This window comes from Hyperolius riggenbachi, chromosome 2 (assembly GCF_040937935.1).
Source record: "Hyperolius riggenbachi isolate aHypRig1 chromosome 2, aHypRig1.pri, whole genome shotgun sequence".
NCBI lineage: Eukaryota > Metazoa > Chordata > Amphibia > Anura > Hyperoliidae > Hyperolius > Hyperolius riggenbachi.
Genome location: NC_090647.1, coordinates 468,038,267 through 468,058,621, shown reverse-complemented (window position 1 = coordinate 468,058,621; position 20,355 = coordinate 468,038,267). Strand labels below are relative to the sequence as shown.

Below are 20,355 nucleotides of genomic sequence, written 5' to 3'. Positions count from 1 at the left end.
CAGCTACGCAAGAGAAGTGCGCCGTGTACTTATCTCTCCAGCGGCTAGTGGAGCAATATGCAAACAGCGCACTTTTCTTACGCTAGACTGGCTCCGACTAATGGAAGTGTGGGGTCGCGGTTCCCGAAGCTGCGGCCAGCGGAGGACGGCGGCATGGGATCGATCGGAGCGGATGGGGCTGGAGGAAGCCCCAGGTATGTATAAAATCTTTTTAAATATTCAGCTCTGGTACACTTTAAGCTGGGAAAACATGGCATAGACTTTGTTATTTTTATAACAATAGATTAGACACTAGATTCAAGAAACACCTTGAAGCTAAGTAAGATGTACACTCTAAATCAACATTGATTGTTTTGTTGATTGAACTGGCTGTTCTTCATAAAGTCAGCTGGATAGCAGACTGGTAAGGGATTTGAGCCCTTTGACAAGGGTTTGAACCCTGGCTCAAGCCAGTGTGTAAATCAGTAAGGAGTCTTTGGGCAAGACCCCCTAATGATCCTGGTTGCCAATGGAGCGTGCCTCGAGTGGATGCAGCCCTGAGGAGTCCGCCGGGAGAAAAGCACAGTATAAATGTTCTGTGTCTTGTCTTGTTTAACTGAGTGACTATGTAGCTTAAATTATATTTCCAACAAAAATAAATAAACTAAAGAAATCATCTAACAGTTAGGCTACAATGATTCCAGCCTTACGCAAAGACCTTCTTATAAATGACTCCTCCTTAGCTCTCAACAGGTCCCCTTTTGTGGAGGGGGTTGGATCATTTTAACAGTTTTAAGGGGCCCATACACCTAACGATTTTCCCGCCGATATACGGCCGATTCGATCACAGTGATCGAATCGGCTGTGAAATTGCTGCGCACACCGCTGACAGAACGATCGATTTCCTTTCGAAATCGACCGTTCCCGTCGATTCGTCCGTGCGGAAGATTTTTCTCGATCGCCAGCGGGTCGGGAGTGCGTCGATAGCGGCGTTCGAATGCCCGACGACTACGCAATACAGCGGGTATACATTACCTGTTCCGGCCGGCGTGAGTCCCCTGGTCTCTGCTGTCTTCTTCGTTCTGGTCTGGTCTCTGGCATGCTTCAATTCTTCCTGTCCGGCAGGAAGTTTAAACAGTAGAGGGCGCTGGCGGAGCAGGTAATGTATGCGGGGGGAGCGGCGGCAGCACCACCCCACAGATTGTGAACAGTTTCAGGCTGAAATTGGTTCACAATCTGTTTGCAGTAAGGCAGCCATAAGATTCGATCAGAGAGGGATCTATCTGTTGGTCGAATTTGATCGCAAATCGACCAGTGTATGGCCACCTTTAGCCCTTCTCCCTCTCCCCATGTGACCACACAGCAGTTTGTAGGTTGGTACAGAAGCTGGTTAATGACAAAACAAAAAGTGGGCAAAGGGCACTGCCAGAGATCGGGGATGTATTTTTATGGAGACATATGACTGAAAAGTAAAGCTATAATAAATGTAGACTTGCTGCTGGCTGTGCCTTCATAATCAAGAGAATTCAGGTCAGCGTTAAGAGAGTAAGACCTGCCAGAAATCAAAGTAACCTGCTCTTATGAAGCACTACACCTAGAAGTGGTCAGTCACTTTTTCTCATAAAGTATAGCAAAGATCTTGGAACAGCAGGTAATATTTTCCTGACCTCTCTTACCAGTATCGATTTTTATAGCTTATATTGCAGAAGATACCAGAGACAATACAGTACAAAGCTCATGGCAGATTTATATAAGAGCCTCACGCTACTAATGATCTGTAGAAACGTCTTCTTCTGAGAAGAACACAAGGATAATCCATTATTACATTATCAATATGTTGGACGTTTTTTGTGTTCTTAGAAATCTATTTCAGCTTGTTCTTTGAAATGGGCTACCATTACCATGCTCAGATTTATTGACAAGTTGTTTGTGCAGCAAGAAATATTGAAAGACTATATGGATAAAAGGAGAGTTGGCGCTCTTATCAATATTTCATTATTAAAGAAGAACTTGAGTGCATATAACTTAATGAATTAAAGTAAACCTGAGATGTAAGACATAAAGAAATATACATACCTCGGGCTTCCTTCAGCCCCCTCTAAGCTGATCACTCCCTCGCCGTCCTCCTCTGCCTCCTGGATCATCAACATTGTCCTCCGTTCTGGGGCCTACTGCGCATGCATGGCCTGGCCACCCGTGCCCCATTGCTCTCCTGTAGCCAAGAGAGTTCGCACCTGTGCAGTACTACTGTGCAGATGCAGAACACTTCCGGCCGGGGGAGAGCGCATGGCCAGGCTGCACCTGCGCCGACTGGCCCTGACTCTGGGACTTTGTGGGGCAAATTCCAGACAATTCAGGTGGCAGAGGAGGATGGCGAGGGAGCTATCAGCCTGAAGGGGGCTGGAGGAAACCCCATGTATACTTTTGTTCAGGTATAGAGATGGCCCGAACCTGCGATTTTCGGTTCGCGAACCGGGTTCGCAAACCTCCCGCGAAAGTTCGGTTCGCGTGAACTTTCGCGAACCGCAATAGACTTCAATGGGGAGGCGAACTTTGAAAACTAGAAAAATTTATGCTGGCCACAAAAGTGATAGAAAAGAAGTTTCAAAGGGTCTAACACCTGGAGGGGGGCATGGCGGAGTGGGATACACTCCAAAAGTCCCCGGGAAAAATCTGGATTGGACGCAAAGCAGCATTTTAAGGGCAGAAATCACATTGAATGCTAAACTGCAGGCCTAAAGTGCTTTAAAACATCTTGCATGTGTATCCATCAATCAGGGAGTGTAATTAGAGTACTGCTTCACACTGACACACCAAACTCACTGTGTAACGCACCGCAAACAGCTGTTTGCATAGTGACGGCCGCGCTGGACAGAGTGCAGGACATGGCGGTTTTCAAGCCCATATGGTCGCCGGGCTGTGGTTGCTCAATGATAGAACAACAGTGACTGTCCAGCTGATCAAATTTGGTCTGTCCACAATGAAGCAACGACCTTATTACCTTTGGTGTGCCACCCCCACGAGACACTCATATAGCCGGCGGTCATTGCTTCATTGTGATACGCAAGCCCCTTCACTGCGGCAAGGTAAGGATGACGAAGGGGAATGGGCACATGTACATGCCTTTTGTTTTGTTGTTGCAGCTGCAGTGCAGCCCAAAAAAATTAGGCAGGCAGGTACACGCACCAGAAAAATTATTATAGTGGCTGCTGCTAGCAGCGGCCTTAAAAATTCAGGAATCCGCGTGGAGCCCTGGACCAGGTTGGTGGTGGCGGAGAAGGCAAGCGGCCTGCAGGCAGAGATGCTGTGTGGGGAGCGACTTAGCCTTGGGGCAAACAGCCAGTCACACGGTGTGCAGGCGGAGATGCTATTTGTGGGGACTGATTTAGTCTTCGGGCGGGCAGTAGCCCTCCGGGATCCGTGCCTCATTCATTTTGATAAAGGTGAGGTACTGAACACTTTTGTGACTTAGGCGGCTTCTCTTCTCAGTGACAATGCCTTCAGCTGCGCTGAAGGTCCTTTCTGACAGGACGCTTGAGGCAGGGCAAGACAGAAGTTGGATGGCAAATTGGGACAGCTCTGGCCACAGGTCAAGCCTGCGCACCCAGTAGTCCAAGGGTTCATCGCTGCTCACAGTGTCTACATCCACACTTAAGGCCAGGTAGTCGGCTACCTGCCGGTCCAGGCGTTGGTGGAGGGTGGATCTGGAAGCGCTAAGGCGAGGTGTTGGACTAAAGAATGTCCGCATGTCCGACATCACCATGAGATCGCTGGAGCGTCCTGTCCTTGCCTGCGTAGACATGGGGGAAGGATTACTGGCAGTGGTACCTTTATTGCGTTGTGCTGTGATATTACCCTTAAACGCATTGTAAAGCATAGTTGCCAGCTTGTTCTGCATGTGCTGCATCCTTTCTGCCTTCTGGTGGGTTGGTAACATGTCCGGCACTTTGTGCCTATACCGAGGCTTTAGTAGCGTGGCCACCCAATTCAGCTCATTTCCCTTGAGTTTTTTTATACGGGGGTCCCTCAACAGGCTGGACAGCATGAAAGACGACATCTGCACAAAGTTGGATGCAGACGTACTATCCATCTCCTCTTGCTCTTCCTCAGTGATGTCAGGTAAGTCCTCCTCCTCCCCCCAGCCACAAACAATACCACAGGAACGTCGAACAGCACAAGCCCCTTGCGACGCCTGCTGTGGTTGTTCTTCTGCTGCCGCCTCCTCCAAAAAAACACTTTTCTCATCATTCGAGTCTGACTCCTCTTCCCCACACGACTCTTCCTCCTCCTCCTCCCTCTGTGTTACTGCAGGTGTTGAGGAAACATCTGATTCTGATGTAAATTGCTCCCACAACTGTTCCTGCTGTAACTGTTCCTCTTAATGCTCCTCCACAGCTTAATCCACCACTCTACACACGGCACGCTCCAGGAAGTAAGCGTATGTGATCAAGTCGCTGATGGTGCCTTCACTGCGACTCACCAGGTTGGTCACCTCCTCAAACGGCCGCACAAGCCTGCATGCATTTCGCATCAGTGTCCAGTTCGGGAGCCAGAACATCCCCATCTCCCCAGATTGTGTCCTTCTACTGTACTTGTACAGGTACTGGGTAACGGCTTTCTCCTTTTCTAGCAGGCGAGAGAACATGACCAGGGCCAAATTCCAGCGAGTCGGGCTATCACATATCAAGCATCTCACCGGCAAGTTGTTTCTCCGCTGAATGTCCACAAAACGTGCCATGGCCTTGTAAGACCGCCTGAAATGCCCACAGAACTTCCTGGCCTGCTTCAGGACATCATCTAAGCCTGGGTACTTTGACACAAATCTTTGAATGACTAGGTTCAGCACATGTGCCATGCAGGGTACACGTGTCAGCTTTCCCAAATTCAACGCAGAAATGAGACTGCTGCCGTTGTCATACACCACGTTGCCGATCTCCAGCTGGTGCAGGGTCAGCCACTGATCCACCCGTTTGTTAAGAGCTGGTCCAGTGTGACTCTCTGGTTTGAGGCAAAACATGTCTAATATGGCGTAAAACCGTCGTACCTGGCATGCAGCATAGGCCCTGGGGAGATGGGAATGTGTAGCTGGAGAGAAGATCGCAGCACCAGTAAAGTTGAAGTGCCACTCAGCCAAGGAGGAGGAGGAGGAGAACAGCGAAGAGGATGTAGCAGGAGGAGAGGAGGTGGCAGGAGGCATGTCTGCAAGCCGTGGAGGTGTCACAAGTTGATCCGCTGCACAGCCACGTACTCCCTGCTTGCCATTGGTCACCAGGTTGACCCAATGGGCTGTGTAAGTTATGTACCTGCCCTGACCGTGCTTGGCAGACCAGGCATCCGTGGTCAGGTGGACCCTTGACCCAACGCTGTGTGCCAGAGATGACACCACTTGCCTCTCCACTTCACGGTACAGTTTGGGTATCGCCTTTTTAGAAAAATAATTGCAGCCTGGTATCTTCCACTGCGGTGTCCCAATGGCCACACATTTACGGAAGCCCTCAGAGTCCACTAGCTTGTATGGTAACAGCTGGCAATCTAACAGTTCCACCACACCAGCTGTCAGATGCTGAGCAAGGGGGTAACTGGCAGAAATTGGCTTCTTCCGCTCAAAGATTTCCTTCATGGACAGCTGGCTGCTGTGGGCAGAGGATCAAGAACCGCTCAAGGTCAGAGGCGGAGTGGAGGCGGGTGGCTGTGAAGGTGCAAGGGAGAAAGCGGCTGAAGATGATGCACCTGAAGAAGGAAGAGGAGAAGGATGGCTTTTCTTTTGTGTGCTGCTTTTGCTCAGGTGCTCCTCCAATTGCAGTCTGTGCCTTTTCTCCATGTGCCTTCGTAAGGCATTTGTCCCTACGTGAGTGTTGGCCTTTCCATGGCTCAATTTTTGGAGGCAGAGCTAACAGGTGGCATTGCTCCGATCTGAGGCAGACACATTAAAAAAATTTCCAAACCGCTGAGCCACCCTGGGGTGATGGCACTATAGTGGCATCAGCAGCTGACGTTGAAGGGCATGTTGGCTGGCTGTACATAGGTGGCGATACATGGCGCCGGACACTGCCACCAGCTGTTTCTGACGACGAGCTCCCCCTGCTTCTTTCAGGAACTCATCTCTTCCTACTCCTCTCTGATCCCCCCCTCTGAACTGTCCCCTTGGTCATCTTGTCTATTAGGAACCCATGTGGGATCCGTATCATCATAATCATCCTGCCCAGCTTCGCTCGCCTCAGACACCTCCAAAACGGCACCAACAGCAGGTACTTTATAATCCCCCACCTCCTCACACATTACGTTCATAGTGTCGCCTCCTAACTCAGACATATGAGGTGGTGTAACTTGCTTAGCACCTTCATCTGGTTGTAAAAATAATGGCTGTGAATCAGTTAATTCCCCACCAATTAACTCCTGCGAAGTGTCAAATGCAATGGATGTGGTCCTTGTAGTAGCGCTGGTGACTGCGGAAGATGAGGTGTTCTGTGTTAAATAGTCAACCACGTTCTGACAATCTTGGGAGTTGATGGGACATGCCTTCTTCTGAGCACTGTGCTTTGGGCCAGGGCCGCACGAAATTACATCAACACGACCTCGCACAGCCCTGCCAGGTGGCCTTCCTCTGGGTCTGCCTCTACCTCTGCCTGGTTTGTCTGTTGTGTCCATATTGGGGGGGGGGGGGATGAAGTGAAAGGTATGTACTGACTTAACTAATACAATGTGCAGTCACACAGGTGCAGTTAACAGGTATGCACGGAGTGGAATATCACACTGCGTGCACTCACGTAGGTAGGTGGGTGCACTGAACACAACAGGTAGGTATATGCAGAGATGAGGTGGATGCACTGAACACAACAGGTAGGTATATGCAGTGATGGGTATTACAATGTGCACCTGTCACACACAGACAGGTACTGGACAGGCACAGTGACACTGTGTGTGCTCAACTCACGTAGCTAGGTGGGTGGGTGCACTGTGAACAACAGGTAGGTAGGTATATGCAGCGATGGGTATTACAATGTGCACTTGTCACACACAGACAGGTACCAGACAAGCACAGTGACACTGCGTGTGCTCAACTCATGTAGGTAGGTGGGTGCACTGTGAACAACAGGTAGGTAGGTATATACAGTAATGGGTATTACAATATGCACCTGTCACACACAGACAGGTAGTGGACAGGCACAGTGACACTGCGTGCGCTCAACTCACGTAGGTAGGTGGGTGCACTGTGAACAACAGGTAGGTAGGTATTTGCAGTAATGGGTATTACAATGTGCACTTGTCACACACACAGGTAGTTACTGAATGTGCTGGGCCTGGCAGTGGCACACACAGTAGGAATTACTAAGGCTGTCTATGCAACACAAGTGTCAGTGGGACACACAGAAAAAAAAATAGATCACAAGAACAAGATTAGCTCTCAAAAGAGCTGTTGTGGGGTGCTATTTTAGCAATAAGAATCAGCAAGGAGCAAGCTAACAAGCCTTTAAGAGCCTAACTAATCTTTCTCTATGAGAGTCTGCAGCAGCAGCAGCAGCTGTCCCTTCTCTATTTACTGCAGGCACATGAGTGAGTAAAATGGCCGTGGATGCCTGCCTTTTATAAGGGGGGGAGTGGCTCCAGGAGGCAGTGTAGCCTGATTGGCTACAATGTGCCTGCTGACTGTGATGTAGAGGGTCAAAGTTGACCCTAATGGTGCATTATGGGGGCGAACCGAACTTCTGCAAAAGTTCGCGGTTCTCCGCGATCGCAAACCCCCGGAAGTTCGCCGGCGAACCGTTCGGGCCATCTCAATTCAGGAACGCTTCAAATTGCTTATTTTTTTTTACAGTATTACTTTATTAATTTCTTAGTCAATGTTTGCCTATTGTAAAATCTTTCTTCACCCTGGTTTACATTCTTAATTTTATGACAGACGCTGACATTTTACTGTTGGCAAGGTGCATCACTGTGGAATGATTGTTTGGTGGTAAGTTTGCAGAAACAACACCTGGTCTTACACAGTGCTCTGGGGTAGAATGCTGTGACATCATAGCTTCAGCTATACATCGCTGGGAGAGCGGGGTTACATACCAATATACAGGAATATATACATATAGGATGCATTTCTGATGCTGAAACCAGGATAAGTAACAAAAACCTGGATGTTCTGAATAATGTATTACATTATACTACTGCAGCGCCTCTTTCATGACTAACATTGCTTATTTATTTATTTATTTATTTGCAATATTAATTTATAATGACTTTTAAATGAAAAATAAATAAAAAATACTAAGGCTATTAAACTTTCTCTTCCATCATAAGAAAAAAAATAGATAAATTAACCCTTACCATCCAGGCTGGGTAGCACTGTTCTTCTCATTGCCAGTACTAGACCAAGTGGGGAGCCAAACAGGAAGAAGTCTGAAACCTCAAAGTCGAAGCGCCCCATGATGACATCACAGAGGTTAGAGCTCCCGGTTTGTGGAAAGTCCACGTCATCTTTCAGCACACTGGAATGGATACTGTAAAAAAAAAGGAATAGGGTAAGTATTGAACTACGGAAGGTAAGGTGAAGACAAAGAATTGTGGTTCATAATTTGAAATGAATCATCATCATAATGCGACATTTGAAGCCACTGTAGTTCATTTCATGACAAGCAATAAAAACAATACAGTCTATGATACAAATAGGCATTTCAGTGATTTTACCAAACATAGCTAAAAGCAGCCTACCTCGTTTACTTGTTATGTTTAGTTCATCTGGCTTTTCGTGAAGTTTCTGGAAACTGTACTTGAATACTTTGGAAAAACATGAACAGCTTTTCCCATGGGCTTACAAAAATGTGCATAAAAGCAAACTAAACTTACATTTATTAATAATTATGTGAACAGTCATACTAGAGCAATTATAAATTGTCAATATGAAAATGTGTGATGTTCTCTGAGATGAAGTGTTAAGAGCAACGCCACAGTTTCCAAAAATTCAAGAGATGCCTTGTTTGAGAAAACCTTGATAGTTTTTGCCAAGACTCAAGACATATTTTATAGTTATTAACTTTGTTTGGCCGTAGAAAGCAGAAAAACCGGCATTATCCATTCAGTATCCAGTAAAGCTCTTTTATTAGCTGTTCAAAGACATAACAGCAATCAAAAAGCGACGTTTCAGGGCAACCGCCCCTTTATCAAGCTATGCTGTACAGGAGACAATCTAGCAATGAATCCCACCATTCATGTATACCCCAGCAGCCCACCAGAGCAGCCAATCAAAATATCCCACTAACTGTCTAGCCAATCCTTCTGGTCTCACCTTGTGCGGACCTGATGGGTGACTGCTCTCATGGTTCTGCTATTGGAGGATTCAAACTGTGTTCTCCCCCACCTCTCCCATCTCACCAACGGACACCTCTATTCCGGCGCACATCCTGCGCTGGAGCCACTCCCACCAGGCCGCCTCACCGGCGGACCTGATCGGGAACTGGCTACTGTGACGCGAAGCGCGGAGATAACTCCGCCTATCACGTCACCCAGCAACGGCAGACGCAGGCGGCGTTGCTAACACCGCTCTGCGCTGTTAGATGTAACTAAGGAGGGCGACGGCCGAGGCGGCCAATGGGAAGAGACCCAACCAGATACTATATATTGCTTTATTAAAGAGAGACCCTGCAGCATGCATTTTTCACTACAAATACTTTATGAACATCACGCAGAGGGCGGCAAAAAGAGCCCAAGAGGGGACCAAGCATAACTTCATCTTAACATTGATCACCACATCCGAGGCTAGCGCTGGATGCATAAATCATGCATGCAGCATCAGCCATCACATTCCAGCAATCAGCATATGTCATACATGTGAGGGCAGTATCAGGAGTCAGTACATTAGATCTTATCGTCTCATATAGCATATATTATGAGTTGAGCGAAATGTAGAGCATACAATAGCCCACATCAAGCTCAAAGTGGGGCACAAGGGAACATGGGCTAAATATTAAGAAATAATCAAATAAACGGTAATCGATCAAATTCTCTGTTGAGGCCCCTCGGTTCCATTGTGTCCAGCTTTTTTATCCAAAATGCCTCTCTATATAGTAATTTCTTAACCCTATCACCCCCTCTCCTCAGTGGGCCAACCTGTTCAATAATCATATATCTAAGTTGTCTCACATTATGTTGAGCCTGTTGAAAGTGATAAGCTACTGCTTGGTCAGTCAAAGATTCTCTAATCGCATGCTTATGCGACGACAGCCGTTTTTTGATTTTCTGTGTGGTCTGCCCAACATATAATAATCCGCATGGGCATTTTAGCGCATATATCACATAACTAGAATCGCACGTAAAGCAATCGTTTATTTTAAATTTTATACCTGTATGTGGGTGTACAATATGGTCACCCTTAATCACTGAATTACAATGAACACAGTTCATACACGGAAACGTGCCTCTGCGATTAGACTTTGGCTGACCTCTTAAAGTTGAATCAGCATGAACTAAACGATCCCGCAGGTTAGGGGCCCTCTTATAGGAGATAAGTGGAGGATTCCTGAAATATCGTATATCTGGGAAACTGTTCGAGAGCAGATACCAATGTCTTTTAATTATTTTTGCTGTGCAGTCACTTTGTGTATTATATCTAGTGACAAACGGTATCCGCTCCCGAACATCACCCCTTTGTCTCCTAACTCCCAAACTGCCATCTGTCACCCTAGACCTGCCCCCCTGGACCAAATCCCCAGGATAACCTCTACTGATAAATTTTTGTTGCATTTGTTCCATCCTCTGTGTCCTGACCTCATCATCGCCCACAATCCTATGTACTCTCTGAAATAGTTTGTTTATTCAAGTGAACTCTTTCAGAAATATGCAGTTCAATGGTTTCACTATATAGATGATATTTTTTGCGTGTGGGCGGGGCCACATTTGACCCTAGTGGAGTTTGTTGATCAATTGATGATAAGATGTCCGGACATTAGGCTTACTGTACACAGCTCAGACAAACAGATTAGTTTCTTGGATACACTGGTCATGTGCAAGGGCCAGAGATTGGTTACGGATCTCTATGTTAAGCCCAGGGATGTGAACTCTCTGTTGCATTTTGGGAGTTTCCATCCGTGGGCTACTAGTAGGTCTGTCCCAGTCGGACAATTTCAAAGAGTACAAAGGAATGTGGGCAATGCTGAGGTCAGCACACAGAGGATGGAACAAATGCAACAAAAATTTATCAGTAGAGGTTATCCTGGGGATTTGGTCCAGGGGGCCAGGTCTAGGGTGACAGATGGCAGTTTGGGAGTTAGGAGACAAAGGGGTGATGTTCGGGAGCGGATACCGTTTGTCACTAGATATAATACACAAAGTGACTGCATAGCAAAAATAATTAAAAGACATTGGTATCTGCTCTCGAACAGTTTCCCAGATATACGATATTTCAGGAATCCTCCACTTATCTCCTATAAGAGGGCCCCTAACCTGCGGGATTGTTTAGTTCATGCTGATTCAACTTTAAGAGGTCAGCCAAAGTCTAATCGCAGAGGCACGTTTCCATTTATGAACTGTGTTCATTGTAATTCAGTGATTAAGGGTGACCATATTGTACACCCACATAAAGGTATAAAATTTAAAATAAACGATTGCTTTACGTGCGATTCTAGTTATGTGATATATGCGCTAAAATGCCCATGCGGATTATTATATGTTGGGCAGACCACACAGAAAATCAAAAAACGGCTGTCGTCGCATAAGCATGCGATTAGAGAATCTTTGACTGACCAAGCAGTAGCTTATCACTTTCAACAGGCTCAACATAATGTGAGACAACTTAGATATATGATTATTGAACAGGTTGGCCCACTGAGGAGAGGGGGTGATAGGGTTAAGAAATTACTATATAGAGAGGCATTTTGGATAAAAAAGCTGGACACAATGGAACCGAGGGGCCTCAACAGAGAATTTGATCTATTACCGTTTATTTGATTATTTCTTAATATTTAGCCCATGTTCCCTTGTGCCCCACTTTGAGCTTGATGTGGGCTATTGTATTCTCTACATTTCGCTCAACTTATAATATATGCTATATGAGACGATAAGATCTAATGTACTGACTCCTGATACTGCCCTCACATGTATGACATATGCTGATTGCTGGAATGTGATGGCTGATGCTGCATGCATGATTTATGCATCCAGCGCTAGCCTCGGATGTGGTGATATATGTTAAGATGAAGTTATGCTTGGTCCCTTCTTGGGCTCTTTTTGCCGCCCTCTGCGTAATGTTCATAAAGTATTTGTAGTGAAAAATGCATGCTGCAGGGTCTCTCTTTAATAAAGCAATATATAGTATCTGGTTGGGTCTCTTCCCATTGGCCGCCTCGGGCGGCGTCCTCCTTAGTTACATCTAACAGCGCAGAGCGGTGTTAGCAACGCCGCCTGCGTCTGCCGTTGCTGGGTGACGCGATAGGTGGTGTTATCTCCGCACTTCGCGTCACAGTAGCCAGTTCCCCATCAGGTCCGCCGGTGAGGCGGCCTGGTGGGAGGGGCACCAGCGCAGGATGTGCGCCGGAATAGAGGTGTCCGTTGGTGAGATGGGAAAGGTGGGGGAGAACACAGTTTGAATCCTCCAATAGCAGAACCAGGAGAGCAGTCACCCATCAGGTCCGCACAAGGTGAGACCGGAAGGATCGGCTAGACAGTTAGTGGGATATTTTGATTGGCTGCTCTGGTGGGCTTCTGGGGTATATATGAATGGTGGGATTCATTGCTAGATTGTCTCTTGTACAGCATAGCTTGATAAAGGGGCGGTTGCCCTGAAACGTCGCTTTTTGATTGCTGTTATGTCTTTGAAGAGCTAATAAAAGAGCTTTACTGGATAATGAATGGATAATGCCGGTTTTTCTGCTTTCTACAATTGAACAACCAGAGTGCAGCTGGTCTAACCGTGGCACATCCGCCTTGAACTTGAGGAGTGCTCCACAACTACTTTCATAATAACTTTGTTTGGCCATAATTTTTTCCCAAAACATTTTCTAAATCTGTAAAACAGCTCTAATACAGACAGCCGAAAAAGTAATGACAGGTTAAACAAATTACATTGCTATTTTTGATCTAATGACATAAATGTCAACTAGATATAAAAAAATAATACAAATAAAGCAAACGTGAAGACATCATTGATACCACATTCCCCTAGTGTGGAGATATATTGAGGTGCTGATGATATTAGGGAGTAAAGAAACCTATTCTATCATTTTTATGCCTGCTGTATATCTTTCAGAGGTGGAGGTCAGCCAGTATGGCCTGAAGATATTGGCAGCTAGCTTCATGGACTATTAATGTGATTGTGTGTGGTGTCAATAGACAGACAAAAGGGAACCTCATTACCTGTTTCTGGCTGTCCAGAGGAACTGTACGCTGTGATCTTTTGTATTGATGTAGACAGCTGCCATTGTCTTCAGTGAATGGACCAGTCCCCTTCAATAGGCAAGGAAATAATGAGGAGGAAGATTTTTGATGTCTGGTAGGATACAATCTCACCTATTGAATTCTGCAGATTTCAAGAAGCTAAAACAGGAACCCCTTTAAAGTTTGCATATCACAAGAAAGATTATGACAAGCGTTCGGTGATGTCACAAACGGGGAAAGTGCATTAGTTCCTGGGGGCTGGACATGAAATGCCCCAGGGGACACTTCAGACTATTTAAGCTGACCCAGGACAGCCACCGGTATCTGCTCTTGGAGTTAGCGCTTAGCTAGAGTTGATCTCGACTTCTGGTCGAACAAGCAGCATGCTCCTGCCGACAACGTTGAGACCTTCAAGTTGGTAACGTTTTTTTAATCCCCATTTTTATTTTACGCAAATATCCGTGTGTGTTATCTTTGTAAGTTTTATCTTGTAACTATTTTTACTTTGTTTTTTGTAATCTTTTGTATATATTAAGTTCTGTATTGTTCTATGTTTTTCTGGAATATTAAATTATTATTTAATAAGCTTGACTTCTGCCGTACTAAACTAACACTCATAGCCTAAAGGAGACTGAAGTGTAACCGTGTATAAGTTCATGCCTAATTGTACGCTTGAGCAACACTACCGTATGAAATTGTAATCGCATTGTGTGTGGGGGCGTTTGTCATACGTTGGCCTAAGCGCGCAGCTGACCCAACGTACGAACAACGCCAGTGCGAGTAGCGACAGCAGAGTGGCTAACAGTATCGTTCGGAACGACTGTTAGTGGGTCTTTGCTTCACGACAGTGTAAGATTGCAACTGTGTGTGTGTGTGGGTGCGTGGTGTTCCCGTATTCGGCCTAAGCGCAAAGCTGACCCAAATACAAAAACGCGGAGTGCGCGCTGAGGACTCGACAGCAGAGTGGAAGTGTCTAGCGAACAGCTAGTGGTGGCAGTGGGAAGTGTTTGAGGGGTTCCAGCCTTGTTTGTAGCTTAAATAAGGCTGTTCCCCGCTTAATCTGGTCAAACCCGCAGTCGGGAACCGTATACGCAGGCGTGCCGCGGGCCGGTTCCTGACATAATTGGCTGGCAGTGGTGGCATCGTTTAGTACATTAGTACGCAGTTTAGCTCGCTATTCTGAGTACTAAAGGCTGGAAGCTTGCTAGAAGCATCTAGCCTACAGAAGTCTACTCAGTGCAGAATCTATATACGTTTTTTTTGTTCAAAGATACACACTTGGTGTTTGCTTTCCCTCCCCCCCCTTTTTTCTTTTTCTTTTTTGCAACACGATGGCTCAGAAAGCATCCAGCTATGCAAGGCAAAACAAGGAGATACTACTCAACCTGTGTGAGCACAAAGGCATCGAGACGGTGAGCGGCCAGACTAAGGAGCAGTTAGTTCGTGCGCTCGAGGAGTATGATGAGGCAGAGCGAGCCCGTGCTTCAACGTCAGCGGATGCAGCTCACGAAACGCCAGAGGAGGAATCGCTCCCGCCACAGAATGCGAGTGGAGACGATGTCCTGGATGATCCACCGAACACGGAGATGCCATCTCTGGAAGCTGATCTACAGCTACTGAACTCGGCTGATCCTGAACTGCGCCTAAAGCTGATCCTACTGCACCGACAGGCAGAGGAGGGAAGAGCTGAACGGCGACACCAAGCCGAGCGGGAACAAGCTGCACAGCGACTCCAGGCCGAGAGGGAAAGAGCTGAACGGCAACACCAGCTGGAGCTGGCTAAACTTCAGCAGCAGAACCGGTCTGCTGGACCCGCAGAGCGCGAAGGTGAGCGAGTCCACAGAATCCCCCTGGATAAGTTCCCCGCTATGAACAAGGACTCTGACATAGACACTTTCCTACAGGGGTTTGAAAGGACTTGTCAGCAGTATGGGGTGCCCCGTGAGCAGTGGGCAAGATACCTCACACCAGGGCTGAGAGGCAAGGCCCTGGAGGCGTTTGTGAGTCTCCCCCAGGAAGAAGAAACAGACTTTGAGGCAATTAAGAAAGCCATCATTGCGCGATACCACCTCACGCCAGAGGTGTATCGCAAACGTTTCAGGACAGTGCAGCGAGGTCCTAATGACAGCTACCTGGATCATGCTTGCAACCTGCGCCCTGCCTTCCAGCAGTGGCTAAAAGGACTGTCAGTTAAAACCTTGGATGCCCTGCAGGAGCTGATGATAAAAGACCAGTTCCTACACACCTGTCCTGTTGAGGTCCGGCTGTTTGTGCTGGATCGAGAACCAAAGACAGTGGATGAGGCTGCGGAAATGGCCGATGCCTACACCGCCCATAGAGCACCTGAGTCCCGGAGGACTACTACGCCCAGCTGGAGAGGAGAACAGATTGCTAAACCTGTTTCACCCAGCACCCAGAGGAGGCAAGCACCGCTGTCTCCTGGATTCAAGCAACCTGACACTCGGAAATGCTTTGTATGTGACAGGGTGGGTCATATCAGCACGACTTGCCCAGAGAGGAAGAGGGAGGCCCCAAAATCCAGTGAGGCCTCAAACCCCAGTGAAGTCCCAACGGCTTTGTGTGCTACCAGGAATGCTACTGGCTATGCAGAGAATCTGCAGCTTGTCACGGTTGGGGGTACAGTAGCCACTGGGCTGAGAGACACTGGAGCAGAAGTGACTCTCATACATCCCCAGCTTGTGAACCCGGAGCAGTACATACCTGGGAAAATGATTGCTGTCAGAGGAATTGGGGGTGTCACCCCTGCCATACCCACCGCCTTGGTCCACCTGGATTGGGGGGCCGGCAGCGGAATGAAAGAAGTGGGGGTAACGGATGCCATCCCCACGAACGTTTTGCTGGGTACTGACCTGGGACGGTTAGTGGCCCGGTATGAGCCTACTCCTAACCCTGTGGAGCCTGCATCCCCAGCAGAAGTTCAGGACTCTTGCCAGGTTCGGTTTGATAATGCTGTGCAAGGGGGGAGTGCTGGTGAGGCCCCAGGGGCTATGGACTGTGTACTAGTAGCCAGCCCTAGTGATTCTCCAGTGCCTAGGCCTGGAGTGGGACATGTTGATACAAGGAATGCAGAACCGGATGATGTCATTTATGACGCACGGACTATCGATGCAATCGATGCTGGAACTGTTGATGCTACGGGTGAAGGGCTGAGTAGCAATGGGTGTAATGCTACAGATAATGTTGATGTTTTATGTGATGTCCCAAATGACAATATATGTAGGGCTGATAATGCTGATGTCATATGTGTTGTGCTACATAATGCTGTGTGTCATGTGGACACTCCGTCAGCTGCAGGAGTAACCAGCGGTGCTCGCTGGGCTGCAGCAGGTGGACTGTCCACTAAAGGGGCAGATGGCACCAGGCCAGATCCTTCCCCTTCAGATGGTTTCAAGACCAAAGGTGATGTGGTTTATGATATGGATAAGGTGGGCGCTCCCTCGGCTGCCGTGGTAACCCGCAACGCTAGCGGGTCTACAGCAGAGGGACTGTCCACTGAAGTGACAAATGTTGCTGGGTCAGCAACATCCACTTCGGAACCTGGCTCTGAGGGCCCAGGAGCCTCTCCGTCTGCAGCCTTCCTAGAATGTGTGACAGGCAGCCCTGAGCTCTCTGGGGCTGTTCGATTTGACAGCACCCTGGAAGAGCTCAGGGGGTAACCAGCAGGTCACCGGCTGGGAGGGGCAGGCTGAGAGGGTTCTGGGAAGTTATTCCCTCGGAGCTGTCCGAAGTGGAGGAGGCAGCCCGGCAGAGAATCGTTCCCCAAAGGGACCGAGAGATAGCTCCTGCCACTATAGAGAAAGTGCGTGTAGCGACGGTTGGAACCCTCCCCCAGCTGCAGCACTGTCTCTATGGTCGCGAATTCACGGTCGTCACTGACCCACATTCCCCTGGTTGGTTACGTCAGGTTGCCAAGGGCAACGACACATTGCAGCAACCTGACCTAGCTTTCCAGTCGTGTAGTTTGGAGCTAACTGACAGGTGGGGAACCCTCCTGAGGATGCTAAAGGGTTACCCCACCCGGCCAGGCCGTCAATGTAGGCTTTGGCAGGATGATTCGTTAGAATCACCTGCCAGCGCTATCCGGAAGGGGAGCAATCATGGGAATGCTGATGGGCTGTCCCGTCAAGCAGAACCAACAGTGTAGGTGCAGGCAGGATGAACTGGGAAGATCATCTGCCTTGCACCAAGTTAACGGCGGAGGTGTGGAGATATATTGAGGTGCTGATGATATTAGGGAGTAAAGAAACCTATTCTATCATTTTTATGTCTGCTGTATATCTTTCAGAGGTGGAGGTCAGCCAGTATGGCCTGAAGATATTGGCAGCTAGCTTCATGGACTATTAATGTGATTGTGTGTGGTGTCAATAGACAGACAAAAGGGAACCTCATTACCTGTTTCTGGCTGTCCAGAGGAACTGTACGCTGTGATCTTTTGTATTGATGTAGACAGCTGCCATTGTCTTCGTGAATGGACCAGTCCCCTTCAATAGGCAAGGAAATAATGAGGAGGAAGATTTTTGATGTCTGGTAGGATACAATCTCACCTATTGAATTCTGCAGACCTCAAGAAGCTAAAACAGGAACCCCTTTGAAGTTTGCATATCACAAGAAAGATTATGACAAGCGTTCGGTGATGTCACAAACGGGGAAAGTGCATTAGTTCCGGGGGGCTGGACATTAAATGTCCCAGGGGACACTTCAGACTATTTAAGCTGACCCAGGACAGCCACCGGTATCTGCTCTTGGAGTTAGTGCATAGCTAGAGTTGATCTCGACTTCTGGTCGAACAAGCGGCATGCTCCTGCCGACAACGTTGAGACCTTCAAGTTGGTAACGTTTTTTTAATCCCCATTTTTATTTTACGCAAATATCCGTGTGTGTTATATTTGTAACTTTTATCTTGTCCACTCCCATCTGATTGGTTGTTGGTATTTCAAACTGATTGGTTGGCTATGGTCAACGGGGGTATATAAGTGTGTTGGTTTTAAATGTGATGATATGTAATGCTGAACAGCTTGAGAAAGGTCGCATGACCGAAACAGCGGAGCTGTCGCTGCTACAGATTACGATTTGATGGAATAAAAAAAGAGCTTTAATACAATTTGGTGGTGCCGACTCTACTGTGGATAACTTTTATCTTGTAACTATTTTTACTTTGTTTTTTTGTAATCTTTTGTATATATTAAGTTCTGCATTGTTCTATGTTTTTCTGGAATATTAAATTATTATTTAATAAGCTTGACTTCTGCCGTACTAAACTAACACTCATAGCCTAAAGGAGACTGAAGTGTAACCGTGTATAAGTTCATGCCTAATTGTACGCTTGAGCAACACTACCATATGAAATTGTAATCGCATTGTGTGTGGGGGCGTTTGTCATACGTTGGCCTAAGCGCGCAGCTGACCCAACGTACGAACAACGCCAGTGCGAGTAGCGACAGCAGAGTGGCTAACAGTATCGTTCGGAACGACTGTTAGTGGGTCTTTGCTTCATGACAGTGTAAGATTGCAACTGTGTGTGTGTGTGGGTGCGTGGCGTTCCCGTATTCGGCCTAAGCGCAAAGCTGACCCAAATACGAAAACGCGGAGTGCGCGCTGAGGACTCGACAGCAGAGTGGAAGTGTCTAGCGAACAGCTAGTGGTGGCAGTGGGAAGTGTTTGAGGGGTTCCAGCCGTGTTTGTAGCTTAAATAAGGCTGTTCCCCGCTTAATCTGGTCAAACCCGCAGTCAGGAACCGTATACGCAGGCGTGCCGCGGGCCGGTTCCTGACACCTAGTATTTCTTATTTCTGCTGTACTTTATCATATAATGCTCAATAGTTTTGTAAGGATGATGTATATGTCAAGATACCAAAACAATATTTTACAGTTCAAGTTCAAATCTTTATTTGCACAAAATACAAAAATATTCCTTTTGATGGGGATTAAAGCAATCCAGTCGGTCAATCTTCATGAAGATCAGAGATATAGTCTAAGCACATCAACAATCAAATCCTCAATCATGAGGCCAATACAGTTATAAATTCTTGCTTAGATTAGACTGCAAAATAATCTTCTAGGCAGAAAAGTAAAGTATTTTGCTTTCTACTCCAAGCGAGGATTTATAACTGTATTGGCCTCATGAGGATTTGATTGTCAATGTGCTTAGACTACATCTCTGATATTCATGAAGATTGACAAATCGGATTGCTTCAATCCCTTCAAAAGGAATGTTTTTGTATTTTGTGCAAATAAAGATTTGAACTCTTTTTTGAAATGGAAAATATTGTTGTGGTATCTTGAGAGATACATCATCCTTACTAAACTATTGAGGGTTTTATTAGGGTAAAGTGGATCGCCCTGTAAAGGATTGCCTTTTTTGCCCTTTGTATCAAAAAGGAGCTTTTCCCAAATAAGAATAGTACTTTATCATATGAACATGTACCAGCATTAGTGATATCTCAAATCACACATCAAACTATTTATGTAAATAAATACAATTTTTTTTTATAATAATGGTTCCTTATCTACTAATGTGTTTGACTAAGAATAATTTACTTGATCTGATTACTATCTCAAATCTGTGGTGGGTGGTTGAAAATGGCTCTTGGATATAGTGCAGGCCTTCAAATTGTACCCTCTGCATGTTTATGATGGGCTACACTATGGGCTTCAGATACTGCAGTGCAGCATCACACTCTCTGGGAGATTCCTCCTACTCTGTTAGTAGACATCCTTAGCCTTGTATTTCCTCCTTTAAATCCTGGACATGTGGGATAAAACCATCCTGTTGCTCTTCATGACTTTTCCCTCCAATATTTACCTCGTCACATAACAGAGGGATTCCAATGTGGATGGTTGTAAAGGAACGCTCTCACAGGTTTCAGGTGGAGCAGTGAAAGCAGAGATAGTAGCCCCTCAGACTTGCACACTAATTCCTGCAGTTAAAGGTCAAGGAGCACTTTCGCGAAACATTTTAAAATACATGTAAACGCATACAAATAAGAAGTAAGGTATG

The 20,355-nt window shown here is 46.8% G+C and overlaps 1 protein-coding gene across 12 annotated transcripts in view; it reads right to left on the bottom strand.

Moving 5' to 3' along the window:
• Positions 1-20,355, bottom strand: part of PITPNM3 (PITPNM family member 3) — a 913,937-nt gene that overhangs the window by 104,286 nt on the left and 789,296 nt on the right. For all 12 annotated transcript variants that reach the window (XM_068270198.1, XM_068270206.1, XM_068270199.1 and 9 more), the window contains one exon: positions 8,299-8,471. In XM_068270198.1, coding sequence (XP_068126299.1) covers positions 8,299-8,471 — 173 coding nt within the window. The remainder of the gene's footprint in view (positions 1-8,298; positions 8,472-20,355) is intronic.